The sequence below is a fragment of the Nannospalax galili genome, unplaced genomic scaffold, assembly GCF_000622305.1.
Source record: "Nannospalax galili isolate Female #2095 unplaced genomic scaffold, S.galili_v1.0 scaffold205, whole genome shotgun sequence".
Lineage (NCBI taxonomy): Eukaryota > Metazoa > Chordata > Mammalia > Rodentia > Spalacidae > Nannospalax > Nannospalax galili.
The window spans coordinates 3,216,903-3,236,559 of record NW_008353921.1 but is presented as its reverse complement, the minus strand read 5'-3'; the positions used below and the strand labels follow the sequence as shown (position 1 = coordinate 3,236,559).

The following is a 19,657-nucleotide window of genomic DNA, read 5'->3' as shown; positions in this document are numbered from 1 at the left end:
TAGTGAATGCTGAGCAAGGACTTTACCAACTAGGTCACATCCCCAGGCCTTGAATAGATTTTCACTGAAAAAACACTCTCCTGTAGTATTTTTTATCTTCCCATCTCAATTCTAAGATTATAGGCATGTACCAGCACTTTCAGGAACAACTTCTTCCTCCTCCTCCTCCTTCTCCCTCTCCTCCTCCCCCTCTCCCTCCTCTTCCTCCTCCTCCCCTCCCCCTCTTCCTCTTCCTCCTCCTCTTCCTCCTCTTCCCCTCCCCCTCCTTCTTCCCCTCCTCTCTCTGGGTCTTATGTAGCCCAGACATGCCTCAACCTTAATATGTAGCAAAAGCTAGACTTGAACTCCTGGTCCTCAACTTCCACCTCCCAAATGCTGGGATGGCAGTCAGGATGCCTGGCCTGCTTAAACTTTTAAGTTTAAAACTGTTGCCAGGCATGGTGGCTCACACCTTTGGTCCTAGCTCTCAGGAGGCAGAGGCAGGTGAATCTCTGTGAGATTGAGGCCAGCCTGGTCTACATAGTGAGTTCCAGGCCAGCTGGAACTGCAGGGAGACTGTGTCTCAAAAACAGAAAAACAAAACAACCCCACAAATGTTTGTGTCTGTGCATAGACAGGTGGAGGTGCCTGTGCAGTCCAGAAGTGGGCAGTGGATCCCCTGGAGCAGGAGATACAGGTGTTTATGAGCCTGGTTCATGAACCCCCAAAATTTAGTAAGTAAGCTATGTAACTTAGCAACTGCTACCTTTCCTATGTGCTCTGGAATGTGAACCCCACCGCCCTCGTTCACCCTACCCTTGAATGCACCAACATAATAGTCAAAACATTTTTTCACTCAAGGTTATAAAGTAAAAAGTTACCAAAATAAGAAAAAATCACTAACTATAAACTACCAGATGGCACCAGATATAAACATAGTTTGTGGTCAAGTTGACCATAACATTCCTGTAAACATTTTTGTCTGTTTTCTTTTCTAAAAATCCCTTTCATATTTTTCTTGGAGATAGAATTAACCAATCATATAATGTTGAGTAGTTAACTGCTGATGCTTGCTATTTTTTTTTTTTACTAGAAAATGATGTGTAAAAATCCCAGTTTGCAGCCCAGATTTCTTTGGAGCCTGGGCCCTGGGTCCTGGCTGGTTAATAAAGCTGTTTTCTTGTGACTCAGTTCTTGTCTTCTTGGTTCTTTGGCCTAATCCTGCAACAGGTCAACTGAAGTGTGTCCTGGCCTTTGCAAGCGCTGTACAGGCTCTTAACCACTAAACTATCTCTCCAGGCCCCCGCTTGAACTTTTAATAGGCATAAAACAAAGTCATTGTAAGACTGATGAGGAAAAATTATATTTTATAATTTTGCAGTTTTCTTTGTTTTACTTACAAGATAGAGACCTTGAAATGTGGCCCTGGGATGCTCAGAGATGTTTTATTACTCTGTGATGTTTGCATTACCCTGAGATATCTTATAGCTCTGCATTAAGGTCTTGAAGCTTTATGATGTTTAGCACTCACTATATCTGACTATTGATAAGGATGTATGTTAAAGGAATTTGGAAAAGTTCACAAAATGGTTTAACGAGGCACCTGGTCAAATTAGTCTAGAAATGTGTAGCTCAAACATGTCAGAAATCTAAACGCCTGATAATGATATCTGATTTTGTAAACTGAAATGACTGTTTGGGTTCCAGTCCAATTAGCCTAACCTAGTCATAGATCAAAAGGTGGCAGATGTCCTGACCCAGAGCTGGGATATAGATGTGCTTTAAAAACTATGTTGGGAGCTGGAGAGATGGCTCAGTGGTTAAGAGCACTAGCAGCTACTCTTGCGGAAGACCTGGGATTGGAATCCCAGCACCCACATGGCAGCTAATGACCATCGGAGATGTGACTCCAGTTCTAGGGTATCTAATGCCCTCTTCTGGCCTCCGCAGGCATTGCACCACATAGTGCACTTACATATATGCAGGCGTTAACACTCATACACATAAATAAGTTTTAAAAATTAAAAACTAGGTTGGCCGAATGAACACAGGAAGAAATTTTCTGAGATAACATGGTCCGTCATGAAAAGAAACATAGGGCTCAGGTGCTAATCATAAAATTGACTATAAAATTCTCATCTGTACTACAGATGGGGGCCCCAGAATCTAATAGCCATCTGTTGCTCACTGGGATCCTCATGCTTGAGTAAGGAACAAATGAGCTTTCCAGCTCTGGGTGAGTGCTTGTTCCCTTTGCTGTCTGAAGAATTTCTCCATAACAAGACAATGTGTTTTCCAATTACATTGGTGGGAGCATCAGGCAAGCTATAGCAAGGTGGGGAAGTCTAATAGGTTTCAGATGTTCCGTCATTACTAGCTTTAGAGTTGATGGAGGACAGAGATCCAGGTAAGCTTAGTGATCTATTTAGAGAAGTTTATCTGTGAGTTACAAGAATATTAGGTCAGATACAAAAGTTAAGGTCAATGGCTTTTTGTTATTGTTTTGGAATAGGGTCTCATGTAGCCCAGACTAGCCTGGATGGAACTCACCATGTAGCCTAGGATAGCCTTGACCTAATCCTGCGGAATGCTGGGATTACAGGTCCTAAGTGGTTATTAAATGGCTTACAACCTGTTTGCCTCTGACCTACAAACATTCCATCTCTCCATAATCACAACGCTCTAGCCAGTCACAATTAAACAGTCTGCAGGATCTTTCCTACGGACGCAGCTTCTTCAGGGAAACTTAGTTCGCAGGGGACACGCGGAGTCTCTCTGCACCTCTGTGCCCCCTTGGATCAGCCGCAGGGAACCCCAAAGGAACCCAGGCGCCCTAAGCCACAAAGCAGCATCCCCAGCAACTCAAGCGGCTTTGGCCCCGCCTTCTCCCCAAAGGGTCAGCCCCGCTGTCCGCCTCAGCCAATGACACTGCGGCTGCGTGTGGGGCGTGGTATGGGCGTGGCCATTCGATTACGCGAGCTGGGCAGCGGGCGAAGGGCGGGTCGGGCTTCCGGTTAGAGAAACCGTCGCGTTTGTGGGGCGCCGCCTCAGCTGGCAGTCACCCCCGCGCAGGGCAGGGAGCCTCTCCGACACCATGGGGGCCGTGCTGGGCGTCTTCTCCCTCGCCAGCTGGGTAAGTTCGGAGGCCTGGGTCCCGCGGTGTGCGGGGAACGGCAGGGCGGCCAGGAGCCCCGCGGGCCTGGCCTGGCTCCCTCCGAGGCCGGCAGGGCGCAGCAGGCAAGCCCGGGGCTGTGGGGCCTGGCCTTGCGGGGGTCCAGGCCGCGGCTGCCGGCTCGGCGGCCCGGGGCTCGGCCCAGTTGGGCCTCGGGGTCCGCGGGGGATCGCGGGAGGCCGAGCGCCTTTGTTTACAAATTCCGACGCCCTGCCCCCGCAAACCTTCCGGACCCGGGATTCCTTCGCTGCCGCGGGAGGAACGCTTGGGGCTCTGCTGACCCGGCGCGGGCGGAGGGTTGGTGCCCTTATGATGGCGTCATTGAATTTGGGGTCGCTGGAGTCCTGTTTTTTTTTCTAGCACGGGATTTTGTTCGAGCTACGGAGGACGTGGCAGAACGGGGGTTTTAGGTAAGGCCCGCCGCAGCCCTCGTAGCTGCGGGACCAAGCTGCTCATTACCCAGGATTAGAAACCGTGCGGCCTCTGGGACAGCTCCTGGTCATTTTTTTAATCTGCGAGGGTTAGCACCCTAGCGTTCCTTTCCCCTAGAACCGTTGTGAGGATAAGGTGAAGAAACTAATCACGTTGTAAACTGTAAAACATTTGAAAAGGGAAATTTCAGCGTTCGAGGAAAGAGAATATATCGAATTCTCTCATCAGTCTGTCTCAGAGGAGCAGGATACCATGAAACCATTTCCGAATTGTTTCCTGATTCCCTATCAGATGTAATTGACCTGGGATTCAGGCTTCACACATTTCACTATCATTTTCTAGGGGCAAAGGTATCATAACTATCTTGTTCATCTGAAGTACATTTTTCCTTTGATTATAATAGGTTTGAATGGTGCTATTCAGGCATTTATATCTAGAAAGTGCTTTTATATTTTAGTAAACCTCCCTCCCTCCCTCCATAAGGGGTTGTATACCCGAGAGCGGAATGGGAGAGAATAATGGGAAATGAGATAAGGAAGCCTGTCAGGGTGGAACGTCTGTTATCGCAGCACTTCCGGAGATTGTCTCAAAACAAACCAGCAGGAAGGTGCGACTATAGCTCAGGGCCAGAGCCACTTGACCAGCATGTTAGAGGCTGAGGGTTTGATCTCCAGAGTTGCCAGCATCCAGTGCACCCAGATACTCTGGAAGAGCAGCCAGTGCTCTTAACCATTGAGCCATCTCTCCAGCATTTTTTTTCCTTTTTTTTTCTGGTTTTTTTTTTTTCTAAAAGGAGTTTATAGGCCAGGCATTGTGGCACACATCTGTAGTCCCAGCATTTGGGAGGCAGAGGCAGGTGGATCTCTTTGAGTTCAAGGCCAGCCTGGTCTACATATGTTAGGTTTTTGCAGACTAAAAGGAAAGATGGAGGAGTAAGAAACAAGAAACCAGAGCCAGACCTGCAAAAGGCAAGGAATATATCTTCCTTTATTCAAAGAAAACACTGAGAGGGAGAGGTTACCTCGGGATCAAGCATCTACAACGTGACAAAGAAACTGGGGGGTTTTATAAGAAAGTTGTTAGACCCAGCTGCACTTTGCAGGGAGTTGAATTAGTGCCCGGATTTGCTGTCCTTGGAGTGATTGAGGGTCTTTTTCCTAAGATTATTTCCTCAGACTTGGCAAGTGTGTTATCTATGACCCTAGAGTAGACAGGTGGGCTCCACAAACAGTCGTTCTCAGTCCCGGCAGTGAACAACTGATGAGGCTTGAGCAAGGCCAGACTGACTGACGTCTAGAGCCGTTTGGTCACTTGGAGAACTTTATGCTTTTACAAACAATTTAGAGCTGTTTGGCCACTCTAATGATTTTATGCCTTTATGGACTCCTCTGATGAAGCTTATGGCTTTCCTGAGGTTCACACACTCAACATAGTGAGTTCCAGGCAAGCTAGGGCTACAGGGAGACCCGGTTTCAAAAAAAAAAAGGGGGGGATTTAATTTATGTGAATAAGACATACAGGAATGCTTGGTGATGAGTAACTCAAAGAGGTGGTTAGATCTTTGGCTTGTATGTTTGAGGAGAGAGAAAAGGAAGCAAAACTGGGCTTCAAATATAAGGCCAATAATTGTTTTTTAAAACGCAAATGAGATAGAAGTTTTGTGATAAGATTTACTTACAAGCGTGAGAAGTAGTTCTTCCATGGCCTTAAAACTTTTATTTTGTGGGTTGTTTTGTTTTTTTTTCCTGTACCTCAGCTGGCCTGGAACTCTATGTAGACCAGGCTGGCCTCCATCTCACCATGTCTGGTGAAAATTCATCTTAAAAGGGGATTTAGCCAGGCGTGGTGGCGCATGCCTTTAAAGCCAGCACTCGGGAGGCAGAGGCAGGCAGATTTCTGTGAGTTCAAGGCTAGCCTGGTCTACATAGTGAGTTCTAGGACAGCTGGGGCTACAGGGAGACCCTGTCTGAAAAAGACTGTCATTGCGACAGTCTCAATTTCTAGAAGCTGCTCCTTTTAGTCAGATGGAGGAAGCTCTAAGAAAGCTTTTTAAAATTTTGAGGTGTTAGATACTGAATCTAGGGTCTCTTGCTAGGCAAGAGCTCTACCACTGAGCCATATCACCAGTCTGAGCAGCTTTGTTTTCTTGGCATCTGTTGAATTGCCAGTGTCTTCAAATTAAAGTAATCTTTAAAAACTTAACCTGTGTTGGCCGGGCATGGTGGCGCACGCCTTTAATCCCAGCACTCCGGAGGCAGAGGCAGGCGGATCTCTGTGAGTTGGAGGCCAGCCTGGTCTCCATAGCAAGTCCAGGCCAGCTGGGGCTACACTGAGACCCTGTCTCAAAAAGACCAAAAAAAGAAAAAAAGAAAAAAAAAACCCAAACTTATCTGTGTTGTGCATGTGTGTATGTGGGGGGCGGGGCATGTATGTAGAGTTTAGAGGGTAACCTCAGGTGTCAGTCCTTGCCTTCTGCCTTATTTGAAACAGGGTCTCTTTGTTTTTCTGCCAGGCTAGATGTCCTAAGAGCATCTATGGTTTCTCCTGTCTCTGCCTCCCATCTTTCTTCCCATAGGTATACTGGGATTAAGCTATCACATCCAGCTTTATGTGGGCTGCGATTTGAACTTATGTCCTTACACTTGTGCATGGGTTCAGTCCCCAGCACCACATACCAGGCATGGCAGCACACATTTGTAATCCCAGCACTGGGGAAGTAGATGCAGGAGGATCAGGAGCTCGAGGTCATCCCCAGAAAGTGGTCAGATCCTGTATATTGTTTGAGGGCAGAGACTATGTGCTGACAGATTGGATGAGGATTGTGGGAAAAGAGCAGGTATCCAGGATGACTCTAGGGTTTTGCCCAGAGCAACAGAAAAGAGTAGAGTTGTCCTTTTCCAAAGTTGGGAAAAGACAAAACGGATAGTAGGACAGTTTGCTTTATGACATTTACTGATTTCCTAGTGTATAAAGGTGCAGGAGATAAAACACTACAAGTATCCCCCCTTCCTGTTGTAAAGGTATTTACAACACAGAAGAGTAAATAGGTATATTGGTTTGCTAGGACTTTATAACAGAGGACCACCAAAAGGTGACTTTAACAACAGCAATTTGTCTCTCAAGTTTGGAGGCTAAAAGACATTAAGGTGTCTTGAGTTAGTTCCTTATGAGGTTGGAGAGAAGAGACTGTTCTGTGACTCTGCCCCCTTGGTTTGCTGGTAGTCTTTCACTTTCTTTGGTTTATAGATCTGGCATTGACAGGCAGTGATGTGAATGAATTTACCAAAGACAGAAGCAAACAGAAGTAAAGGATTTCTTAGATACACTAGTACAGCTGCAGCAGGACATTCGAAGGGCTGCTTTATGGGGTGGGGGGCTCTCAGTGGGCAGTCTGGTACTCTGGGTGTCTATGTGAGGTTCATTTCTGGGTGGTTAGACATTTCATTATTGTGCTGAGGAATGTTTTGTAGTATGCATTTTTTTTTTTTTTCTGGTGCCCTGGGTATCTATGTGAGGTTCATTTCTGGACCTTTCATTATTGTGCTGAGGAATAAGTTTTACAGTATGGGTAGTTTTTTTTCCTTGGAATTTGCTGTCTGTGCAACATAGGCATGGGTCACTAGGAGGTCAAACTTCTGAGAATCTGAACCTGCTCATTAAAGAGTAGAATTCTCTACAGTGATGTCAGGAAACCCTCAGATAGATTGCAGCCAGGGCCTTTTGAAGTTAACTCTTTCTGGTCCCACTTAAAGGCAGCAGGGGCCTTGCTCTGAGCCCAGCCTACTTTGAGGCAAAAGTAGGCTTGTTCTGTAAAGTTAGAATAAGCTGGGCGTGGTGGTGCACCCCTTTAATCCCAGCATTCAGGAGGCAGTAGTGGCAGGTGGATCTCTGTGAGTTTAAGGCCAGCCTGGTCTACATAGTGAGTTCCAGGCCAGCTGGGGCTACAGGGAGACTCTGTTTCACAAAGACCCCCCCCCCCCCCCAAAAAAAAAGTTGTATATAGTCATCCATCCCAGAATGCTGTCCACAGCCTTTGTCTTCATCTGACTTCTCTGATTGGATTTCATGCATTCAGCCCTGGCTTACATGGAACTCACTTTGTAGACCAGGCTGGCCTTGGATTTGTGCTGCTCTTCTGTCTCTGCCTCCTAAGTGTTGAGATTATAGGCCTGTACCACCAGGCCTGGCTCAAAACAAAGCACCCTAATTTCAGTTGCCAGATATAAACCACAATTTTGACCTTTTGACATGAAGCTGGGTGGTCTACTTCACCCTTTCTGTACCATTACAAAAAATAATGTTTGTCACAATATATTGAGCCTGTTCTTGGGCATTATGTCCGTACTTCATATTCCAGACGTGTCATTCTGCACACAGTAACCGTTGAGAAAGGTGGCATTAGGCTCATTTTTCAGATGAGAGAGCTAGGCTTTTAAGTTAATCGACTTCCTCTAACACAAAAGCCTGATAAAGATAAAAACTCTTGAGTGGGCAGTTGCCGACTGTGAAGGGTGTAAAGATGGCTACTGGGACCATATTATAAGACAGGGTCACCCATTGTTTACAGTTGCCACTTCTGCTGCCATCTGTCTTAGCCTATTCTTGGTGACCTCACATGTCACGGCAAGTCAGGCAGTTTCCTGAGCAAGTGTGTAATGTTGCCTTATGCTGTAACACTGGCTTGGTAGCTAAGATTCTCAGGAACCACAAAGTAGAGTTAGGTTATATCATATCTGAATGTGGTATTTGGGAGTTCTTAGTGTGTGGAAGACTCACTTACTGTAGCAAAGTCTGAAGGAGGAATATTTCACTGAGTCCATTTTACAGAGAGAAAACTAGGGTTAGATTATATAATTGGCTGAGGTAAAAATGGCAGAAATAACGTTGATTCTAGAGCCCTTGCATTATTGTTTTATATTGTTTTGTGTTTTGAAATAGTCTTCCTGTGTAACCCAGATTAGTGTCAAACTTGTGGTGCTCCTCCATCAGCCTCCTGAGTGCTGAGGTTGCACACATGTGTTACTATGCCTGGTTTTCCTTTTTCAAGATTTTTTTTTTTAAAGATTTGTTAATTTTTTCTGTATGAGTGTATTGCCTGCATGTATGTAAGTATACCCATGTTGTGCAGTGCACGCAGAGGTCTGAAGAGGGCATCAGATCTCCTGGAACTGGAGTTATAGATGGTTGTTAGCTGTTATGTGGGTTCTAAGAATTGAACCCGGGTCCTCTGTAAGAGCAGCCAGTGAGTGCTCTTAACTGCTGAGCCATCTCCAGCCCCCCATGGTTTTTCTTGATGTTTAGCCTAATTGACCTAAAAATCTCAATCTTTCTTGCCTCTGCCTTCTCAGTTCTAGGATACAGGAATGTGCTGCATTAACCTCATAATACTCTGTTTTAAAACTGTCAAACCCCAGTTTGCCTCATCTACTGTATACCAGCAGTCAAGGAGCTCTCATGGCCTGTGGTGTGTTCCTACAGGTTCCATGCCTCTGCAGTAGCGCCTCATGTTTGCTGTGCAGTTGCTGTCCCAGCATAAAGAATTCTACTGTGACTCGACTCATCTATGCTTTTATTCTCATCCTTGGCACTGTTTTGTCTGCGATCATGATGACAGAAGGCATACAGACGGAGCTGAAGAAAGTGAGTAGATGTTATAGCACCTTACCATGAGGGTTATTTTTATTGCTTTTAAATCTTTGATTGGAATTGTTCTTACTGTTATACTCAATCAGGATCACTGCAATTGGGGAGGGAGTATTATCATCATCATCATCATCATCAAAGATATGATTTCACCCTGGGCATGGTGGCACATGCCTTTTATCCCAGTACTCCGGTAGGCAGAGGCAGGCGGATCTTTGAGACAGGGGCTAGCCTGGTCTCTATAGTGAATTCCAGGCTAGCTGGGGCAACATAGTGAGACCCCGTCTCAAAAAACCAAAACCGGCTGACCAAAAAAAATAAAGACAGGGTTTCATGTAGCCTGGGCTGGCCTTGAACTCCTGACACTCCTACCTCCACTTCCCTAGTACTGGGATTACAGGCATACACCACCAGCCTTGGTATATATTATCTTTGGAGAGTAGTGAAATGTATAAAATATAAGGGATTAGCCCTTTTCCAGAAATGGTAGTCAGAATGATCGTCAGACTGTAGTCTTAACAACCAGAGGAAAACTGAACTTAGAAATGACCTCAGGACGTTTTTCTTTCCTTTAAGTGTAAATTTTAAGCTACATTAATCTTTTTTTTTAAATATATAATTTATTGAGAATTTCATACATGCATATAAGGTGTTTTGATCAAATCCATGCCCCCCCCAACTCCTCCCATATTTCCCCATCACTTTTTTCTGATAACTTCATGTACTCTTTTCTTCTTTGATTTATTATTTTTTTTAATTGGGGCTTCTAACATCCCCCCTCTGAAAAGGTAACCCTAAACTCTTTTGAGGATTAGACAAGAGCTCCCAAATACTTTTGACGTTTTTGGCCTTTGGAACGGAGTATGTTGCTAAGAGGCCCAAGGACATTGTGAGTTTTAGCCAAGAAACTGACTGCTTTTCTTTGGGGTCTTTTTACCCTAACTGCCTAGCCAATTCCTACCTCCTATTCTTATGCCATCCTCTGAAGGGGTTACCCAAATTGCCAATAGGGAATCGGGACGCAGACTGTTCTGGCTTCTTCCATGCTGAACAGGGACTCAGGATGAGGCAATTGAATATCCCTTCAATGGGTCTATCTAAAAGACTCCCATATTGCATAACTCTCATTGCTAGGGGTAAAAGAAAGTCCTTGGTACAGGGTTTCCTGTAGCCCAGCTGGCCTCGGACTCATAAAGATTTGCCAGCCTCTGCCTCCCAAGTGCAGGGATTAAAAGTGTGTGCCACCACACCTGGCACTACATTATTCCTTTTATCTTTGGAAGGAGTTTGTTGTAGCTGAAAAATCCCATGGAATAATGGAGAAACCTTACTAGCATAGCAGTAAGAAGAAAGTACTTTTTTTAAGGAGAGGGGAGTTAATTGAGGACTGAATCCAGGGCCTCATCCTATGTTCTACCACTGAGCTATATTCTTGTCTTCAGAAAAGAGCTTACTAAATTACCCAGGTTGGTCTTAAACTCACTATGTAGTCCACACTAGCCTGGAATTTGTGATCCTTTTCTTTCAGCCTCCCAACCCCTGGGATTATACAGGCATAGCTACTGCACCCAGGCCTCCCCCTTTTTTCATTGAATTTTTGCAGATTTCAGACACTATATTTTGATCATATTTTGATGCTCTCCCCTATCTGCACCCCCTAACTACTTCCACCCACTTTTCCTATACTCTAATATTTAAGTGTGAATTGTTTAAGTTCTTTGCTAACAAGATTCTAACAATATTGTTAGTCATTTGGAAGTCAAAAGTCCAATAGTCAGTCTTGCAGTTGCTGAAGGGATCTTTTTTTTTTTTTGAAACAGGGTCTCCCTGTAGCCCCACCTGGCCTGGAACTTACTATGTAGACCAGGCTGGCCTTGAACTCACAGAGATCTGCCTGCTTCTGTCTCCCAAGTGCTGGGACTACAGATGGGCGGCACCATGCCTGGCCTTGCTTCCTGGAGTGAGATAGAATTTCTGGCTCATGTTGATATTTTCATGGCATTAAAATTGCTTCCCTCTCCAGATTCCTGGATTCTGTGAAGGAGGATTTCAAATCAAGGTGACTGATACAAAGGCAGATAAAGATTGTAATGTGCTGGTCGGTTTTAAAGCTGTGTATCGGATCAACTTTGCTTTGGCCATCTTCTTCTTTGCCTTCTTTTTGCTCATGTTAAAAGTAAAAACAAGTAAAGACCCCAGAGCAGCCGTACACAATGGGTATGTAAGATTATGGACTCAATATGTGGCTCTTCCCTTTCAGCAGTTAATGTTGCCATTTGGATGGAAGCAACAGAACACATAGATCAGTGGTCCAGGTGTACCTCTCATCTGTTACACATGCATTGTCATTTTTTAAAATACCTTTGCTTCAGTGCCTAGATTTTTCTTAGAGTACATTATGAAATAGATCCAATACAATGCTAGTACTATACACCTGTTTTCCTTTCTTATTTAATGATAAGCTTGTACCTGATATATAAACTATATAAGAAAGATATGCAATAAAAGAACCATATGTACATACATATGTGTGCATATGGGCTACTGATTTACATAATCTGTTGCTTCCCATGCCTAACCACCAGTTCCTCTTTTATATATACTTATTATTTGAAAGCTGAGGGAAGCTTTGTAAATTTTGTGTTTATTATAATTTGTTTTATAGATGTAGTAACTGAACTTCAGAGACGTTCAATGTGTTGCCTGAGATCTCTTAGCCAGGGAGGGTTGGAGATAGGATTGAAGTTCAGGTCTGTTGGGTTCCAAAGCCAGATACATTATGTTCTGCCATGCATGGCACATTTTGGGTTGGTTTGGTTTCTTTGAATCTAATGAGCCATTCTTGAATTCCTGGTCTTCCTGCTTCTAGCTCTCTAGTTGGTGGGATTACAGGCAGGTACCACCACACCCAGTTTAAGGCAATATTAAAGGTTGTAGGACTGAATGTCAGATTTGTTCCCAGCTTTGCAGATAATAAGTTCTGTGATTATGGACAAAATATTCGTGTCCTGTGTTGTAAATGGAGGATTGGGGGAATAATTTTTTTTCTCATAAATGTAATCATAGCTGGGCGTGGTGGCGCACGCCTTTAATCCCAGCACTTGGGAGATAGAGGCAGGTGGATCTCTGTGAGTTCAAGGCCAGCCTGGGCTACAATGGTGAGTTCCAGGCCAGCTGGGGCTACAGGGAGACCCTGTCTCAAAAAGACCAAAAAAAAAAATTTAATCATTAATGGCTTGCCATGTAGCTAACACTGTAAGAACTTATAATTCTAGAAAAAGCAATACCTTTAAGTGCTAAAAATAAGATACTCTGTTTTTCTTATGAATGTGAGTAACTTACCTTGGGTGCTGGTTGTTAGGTTGCAGATCTTCTAGCTACCTTCTCTCCCCAAAGCCAGGCCGTGCCTCCTGCAGCTCTCTTCCAGGGAATTGATAAGCTTCCGTGACCTTGCAGCTCTTAACAAAGAATTGAACTTTCTTCCTCCTCCCTGCAGCTGTGAACAACCCCCCCACACACACTTGCATTATAACTTCACTTTTATCTAGAGCCTTCCTACCTTGTGTCTCCTGTTACATAGGCTAGGTTACACATAGGCCAGGTGTCAGATATCGCCCCCTCCACTAGGAACTTTCTTTCCCTTCAGGACCCCATCGTGCTTCTGCTGCCTGTGGTATATATATATAATGCTATAACTCTCCTGATAGTCTGGGACCTCAAGGGAATTAAAGGCTTTTTTTCTCTTCAGGACCCCTTTCATGCCATCTGTGATGGCTGCCTATGATCATGATGTCCTACTACTAATAAAGCTCATCTGGAGTAATTAGTCTCAGCTCCCTTTCTACTAAACCAGTATTTGTAACATTAATGCTTTACCTTTTTGTGTATTTGTAATGATGGAAGATTAAACCTAGGGCCTTGCACATGCTAGGCAAGCATTCTACCCCTGACCTACATCCCTAGCCCTCTTAACACTTTATTTATTTATTTATTTATTTATTTTTTGACTTTTTGAGACAGGGTCTCTCTGTAGCCCCAGCTGTCCTGGAACTCACTATGTAGACCAGGCTGGCCTTGAACTCACAGAGATCTGCCTGCCTCTGCCTCCCAAGCACTGGGATTAAAGGTGTGCACCACCACGCCTGACAGAACTTTTTTATTTGGTTACTGAGATAGGGTTTTACTCTGTAGCCCATGCTGGCCTGGAGCTTGGTATCCTTGTGCCTCAGCTTCCTAAGTAACTGGGATTTACAGGCCTGTGCCATGAGGCCTGGCTTAACGTACTTTGTGTGAGATACTGGGTGAAGTAGCCTCATGTCAAATAAAGACACATGCCTAGACTTCATGATCTAGATGCTTTTTAGGCTTTATTTTTGTATCCAGAAATGCAATTTTCTCAGTGAAAGGATGAAAATTAGCATTTCATAAGTGCATTTTTATATTTTAATAGGTTTTGGTTCTTCAAAATTGCTGCCATTGTTGGTATCATGGTTGGAGCTTTCTACATCCCTGGCGGCCACTTCACTTCAGGTATGACTTTTACTACTTGAGGGTTGTAGCATGTACAAACTCCGTAGTATTGATTTAGAGCTGCATTTCTGTTAGTGATTTTGCAGAACTGGCCCGAACAGATGGTGTCCAATTATATGACTGTACATACTAAGACAATAGTGGATTAAAACCAGGGGGCATTTAGTTCATTTCTCAGCTTTTCTGGTACTATATGTTAACCATTTTTGTAATATTTTAACCATATATCGTCTCATTTGACAAGACAGTTATCAAAGAGCTTGTCAACACAAAGACTTGGGATTCTTGTGCTGCTTTTCCCATTTTGACCTGTTTCTGTAACATGATGTGTGACAGCTGAGGATTTCCCCTGTGAATTTCCTTCCCCTAGAGTGAAGGAAAATACTTAACAGAATCATTTGGAATGTGAGGTCTTAGACTCCCTTTGGTTTAAGCTAAAACAAGTTTTAAAAAGCTCTGAAGGGGCTAGCAAAAGGCTCAGTGGATAAAGGTATTTCCTGCCAAGGCTGATGGTCTGACTTTGATCCCTGGAATCCACATGGTGGAAAGAGACATCCAACTTCTGCTGTACTGCTGGAGACAGAAAGTCTTAACGACCTCTCTCTTACCTAAAGTCTGCTTAGAGTGTTTGGCAGTCATTCTCAAATGTTATTCTTAATGGTAAGGAATAACTGTTCTCTTGGTTACAGTCTGGTTTGGTGTTGGCATGTCAGGGGCTGCTTTCTTCATCCTTATCCAACTGGTGCTCTTGGTAGACATGGCTCACTCTTGGAATGAATCATGGGTAAATCGAATGGAGGAAGGAAACCCAAGGGTCTGGTATGCTGGTAGGTATCTAAACTCACTTTTTTTTTGGGGGGGGGGTCTTTTTGAGACAGCATCTCTCTGTAGCCCCAGCTGCCCTGGAACTCACTATGTAGACCAGGCTGTCCTTGAATTCACAGAGATCTGCCTGCTTCTGCCTCCTGAGTGCTGGGATTAAAGATGTACACTACCACGCCAGCTTTACATTAAGTGGGGAGTACAATAAAATCTCCAATTATATATATATGATATGTATATATCATATGTATATATTTAAAAACTCGATGTAGAGTATCTTCTAAAATAATGTGATCTGTTAATTAAGCCAATTGTGATTTGTATGCCTTGCTAGAAGGGGAGCCCAGATAATCATTGGATTGTTGCAATTTATCATGTAACTACCTCTGTTTAGATAAAGAAAAATAATTACATTTAGTGGCATAATTCTGGTTTAATATCTGTTTCTGTGAGTGGGAAACTCAGATGATGGGTTTTACATGAGGGATAGCTACCAACATACCTCTCAGGTGGATGGGGTGATAGACTATTGCTTTATTCAAAGTATGGACCCCCACACTGTTGGAAAAACTTTCTGATGGGAATGGGTACTAAAATGTCTAGATTGGGTATAGGCCTCTTTAAATTTTTTTTTTTTTAAGTTTTTTGAGACAGAGTCTCCTTGTAGCCCCAGCTGGCCTGGAACTCACTATGTAGACCAGGCTGGCCTTGAACTCATGGAAATCCACCTGCCTCTGCCTCCCAAGTGCTGGGACTAAATAGACCTTTGGAAAAAAAAACAAAGACAGGTTTTCATGTATGTAGACTCCAACTTCCTAAATAGCTGAGGCTGGTCTTGAACTTCTGATCTTGCCTACACCTCCCATGTTCTGGGATTACAGACATATGCCGCCATACCTGGCCATACTTGATTTTTTTTTTTTTTTTTTTTTTGGTCTTTTTGAAACAGGGTCTCCCTGTACCTCCACCTGTCCTGGAACTCACTATGTAGACCAGGCTGGCCTTGAACTCACAAAGATCCGCCTGCCTCTGCCTCCCAAGTGCTGGGATTAAAGGCATGTGCCACCATGCCTGGCCCATACTTGATTTTTAAAAAGAACTGGGTGTGGTGGCACATACCTGTAATTCCAGCATTCAGGATGCCAAGGCAGGGTGATCACAAGCTTGAGGCCAGTCTAGATTATATAGTGAGGTCTAGGCAGTCCAGGCTATATAGTTGAGACCCAGATTCAAAAACAAATAGGCAAACAAAAAAACTTCAGTTGGGTGTCATGGCTCATGCCTGTCATTCTAGCAGTTTGGAGGCTGAGACAGGAGGAGGATTTCCATGAGTTTGAGGCTAGCCTAGAGTACATAGTAAGTTCCAGGGCAGCCTGGGCTACAGAGTAATACCTGTCTCCCAAAAAAAAGGAAAAAAAAAAAAGAAAAAGGAAAGGTTGGGGCTAGAGACTCTAGATGGCTGAGCAGTTAGGAGCATTGGCTACTTTTGCAGGGGACTTGAGTTCGGTTCCTAGGAAGCACACACTTTGCCTCTAACAACTGTCTATAGCGTCAGTTCCAGGCGATCCAACACCCTCCTCTGGCCTCTGTGTGCAAGTAAAACACACTGATAAAATAATTTTTTTTTTTTAAGTTGAAATTCTTTTCTCCATTGTAAATAATAAATATTTTGGGTTAAAAAATGGAAAAAAGATAGTAGGTAATATAATACTGAGCGAGAAATGGCACACAATTTTGGGTTGAATCAAGAGTCTTTTATTAGCCGGAAATGAGAGAGGGGGCTAATGCCCAAAAGAGCTCTTGACCTCAAGGAGAAGCGGGGCATAGCTCATAAAGCTTAAAACCATTATGCTAGGAACAAAGCCAATAACCACAGTTTCATCAGATCACTGTAGTTACTTGTAAGTTTCTACAAGTAAGTGTCCCAGTATTGTAGAAACAATGTACTCCCTGAAACTGCCTGCATGAGATGTTCTGCCTGACTGGCTGCAGTGGGAACGGCTGGGCAAAAACACAAGGTAAAGCAAAAGTCAGCTAGAGCAAAATGGAGTTGGTTTTACCATTTTAATAAGATGAGGTCATTGGGCAAGAGTGCTTGCTGCTCAACCATAATGATCTGAGTTTGAATTCCAGCACCCATGTAAAAAGCTGGATGTGGCTGCACGTGTCTACAGCCCCAGTGCTGTGTGGGGATGGAAACAGAGTGACTGAGGCTTACTGGCTATAGCCTAGCTCCAGGTACAGTGAGGAACCCTGTCTCCAGACAGTAAGGTAGAGAGCAAGAGAGGACACATTTTGTCCTTCTGTGGCATCCGTGTACACAGCCTGCCCATAACACACACACATAGGTGTGCACACATAATACATGTGTACACAAATGATTCCTCTCCCCCCTCCAAAAAACATGAAGGGGCTGGAGAGATGGCTCAGGGGTTAAAAGCACTTGCTGTTCTTCCAGAGGACCCAGGTTTGGTTTCCAGCACCCACATGGTGGCTAACAACTGTAACTCGAGTTCCAGGGGATCTGATGCCCTCTTCTGGCATCTGAGGCATTGCACAGCACTGGCACACTTACCTACATGCAGGCAGGCAAAACACTCATACACATTAAATAATAAATAAATAAATTTTAAAAGTAAAAAAAAAAAAAAAGATACTTGTAAAGAATAAAACAGGAGGCTGGAGAGATGACCCGGAAGTTAAGAGTATATATTGCTCTTACAGAGGACCAGAGTTTGGTCCCAGCACCCATGTTGGGTGATTCCAGCTTACCTGTAACTCCAGCTCCAGGGCATGGACCCTTCTGCCCTCCTCAGTCACCTGAACACTTGTGCACATACCTACATACAGATAGATCTGCACATACATAATTTAAAAAATTAATCTTAAACCCTGCCAGGCGTGGTGGCACATGCCTTTAATCCCAGCACTCAGGAGGAAGAGGCAGGCAGATCTCTGAGTTTCAGACCAGCTGGGACTACAGGGAGACCTTGCCTCAGAAAGACCCCCCCCCCAAGAAAAACCAAAAAAACTTCCGAATAATACAGGGGTGGTGAAAAAACTCAGAGGGTGAGGACAGTTGCCACCAAGGCTGAGTTTGATGCCCCAGGACTCACATGGTGGAAGGAAAGAACTGACTCATCCTCTGACCTCCACAGTCATGCTGTGGGACATGCTACCACTCCCCAAGTAAATGAGTAAATTAAAAAAAATTTTAAATACGAAATTCTGCCAGACATGGTGGCACATGCCTTTAATCCCAATACTTGGGAGACAGAGGCAGGTAGATTTTTTTTTTTTAATTATTTAATAACCACATGATTAGAAGAAGCCATTTCATTACAGCATTGACATATTCAATAGCAATTTCCAGAGCAAAGATGCATCTCTTTCAAAATTGCCTGTAAATTTTTAGGTTCACAGTTGAATTAATAGTTATATAATATTGAACTCGGTATAAACCCTATAAGACATAAAATTGAATGACATTTTAATTTTTTTTTTTCTTTTTTTTCGTCTTTTTGAGACAGGGTCTCCCTGTAGCCCCAGCTGTCCTGGAACTCACTATGTAGACCAGGCTGGCCTTGAACTCAGAGATCCGCCTGCTTCTGCCTCCGAGTGCTGGGATTAAAGGTGTGCGCCACCACGCCTGGCATGTTTTAACTTTTAAAAAAGATCTCTATTTCATTTTAAAATATACTGTTTCATACAGAAAAACTCATTTTTAATGCTGCTAACACTTAGATATTCCCACATGCGTCTCTAATCTAGCTGATCGCTACTAGTCACAGTTGGTTACTTTTGGCACATGAGTATGGATATAAAGTCATCAGGTAGATTTAAGTGGTAATATTTATCACCCTTACTAATATGCAGCAAATTTTTATGCTTCTTCCTAAAATATAACTCATTTTTTAAAATCTGTTGATTTTTTGGTGTGTATTTCATATAGAACATCCCAAACTTATTCATCTATATACCCATATCCCAAATGGCACCCTCCCATACCCCTCCCCCCCACTGGAGCCTATATACTCTGTCATCCCTGTTACCGTCCAGTGTGTTGTCGGCACCCCTAGCCGTTCCCCAGTGCTTGTCCATCTGCTGAATCTAGTCAGCCTATCTAGAATTCCTTGTTTTAGGAAGATCAGCTCTTCCTCATCCAGCAGCAATCAGTTGCCAGTATTCCTTTCGATAAGATTGGGGTCTGCTGTTCATTTTTCCAGTTCTATGCTGGGTTACTGTCTAGGAGTCTCTTGAGCCACCCTGGCCAACAACTCAAAGAAAGGTATCTCCTGTCTGGCATTGTTTCTTGTATGTAGCCTTTAGCTATACACATGGACTCACATTAAAGAATTATATTGACCCTTTTAATCTTTGGTTATACTTTCCTTTTGGGTGTTTAAGACCATACAGTTGGCCCAGATAAACCATTTTATTTTTATGCTTAAGGCCGTTTGAGGATCTGTTCCTCAGGGGTCACATGGGCTTGGGAGGAGCCCCTGGCTCTTTTCTTTTACCAGTTCTGTCTATGTGAAGATAAGTCAAAGATCCTGCTCGATCCTGGATGGCTTCGCTTGGAAGCATGGAGGAAATGTTTCCTCTCTGTTGACCCTCCTCTTTGTAGACTGGACACTGGTTCAAGTCCATTTGATGGCCTCCTTGCCAAGAGGAAAGGCGACTCACCACAGTTACAGGACGTTTTGAGAGATGCTCATAGTCCCCAGGGACTTAGTCAACCTAGGAGGGCAAGGAGTAAATGTCCCTCTGACCAAATTAGTATAGGCCTCAAAGTATGTCTGTTAAACATCCAAGAAGGTTAGTTCTACCAGTCTGGTACCTTTAATTACCATGTGCCATGTAGATAAAGCTTGGTCAAAAACCAAACGTTCTCAGATAAACCTTGCCTAGATATATATTATATTCCTTGAGCTAGTTGTATGCATAATTTGTCAGTAGGCTGTTCAATTAATATGGTTCCCTTTGATTTTTTTTTTCAAACTAGCTAGGCATTATTTATCGTTTACATGGTCTAACCCTTCCACCATGGTTTCCCCATTTAAAGGGCCTCCATTTTTC

General features: G+C 43.8%; 1 protein-coding gene across 2 annotated transcripts in view; it reads left to right on the top strand.

The window, feature by feature from the left end:
* Nucleotides 1-2,956: 2,956 nt before the first annotated feature.
* Nucleotides 2,957-19,657, top strand: part of Serinc3 (serine incorporator 3) — a 31,345-nt gene continuing 14,644 nt past the window's right edge. Inside the window, exons 1-5 of one of the 2 annotated variants that reach the window (XM_008851012.3) lie at nt 2,957-3,112; nt 9,062-9,223; nt 11,250-11,443; nt 13,677-13,756; nt 14,446-14,583. In XM_008851012.3, the coding sequence (XP_008849234.1) occupies nt 3,074-3,112; nt 9,062-9,223; nt 11,250-11,443; nt 13,677-13,756; nt 14,446-14,583 (613 nt within the window). In that variant the 5' untranslated portion in view covers nt 2,957-3,073. Of the gene's footprint in view, nt 3,113-3,540; nt 3,562-9,061; nt 9,224-11,249; nt 11,444-13,676; nt 13,757-14,445; nt 14,584-19,657 lie in introns of those variants that run through there. The other variant, XM_029554980.1, reaches the window with a different exon arrangement.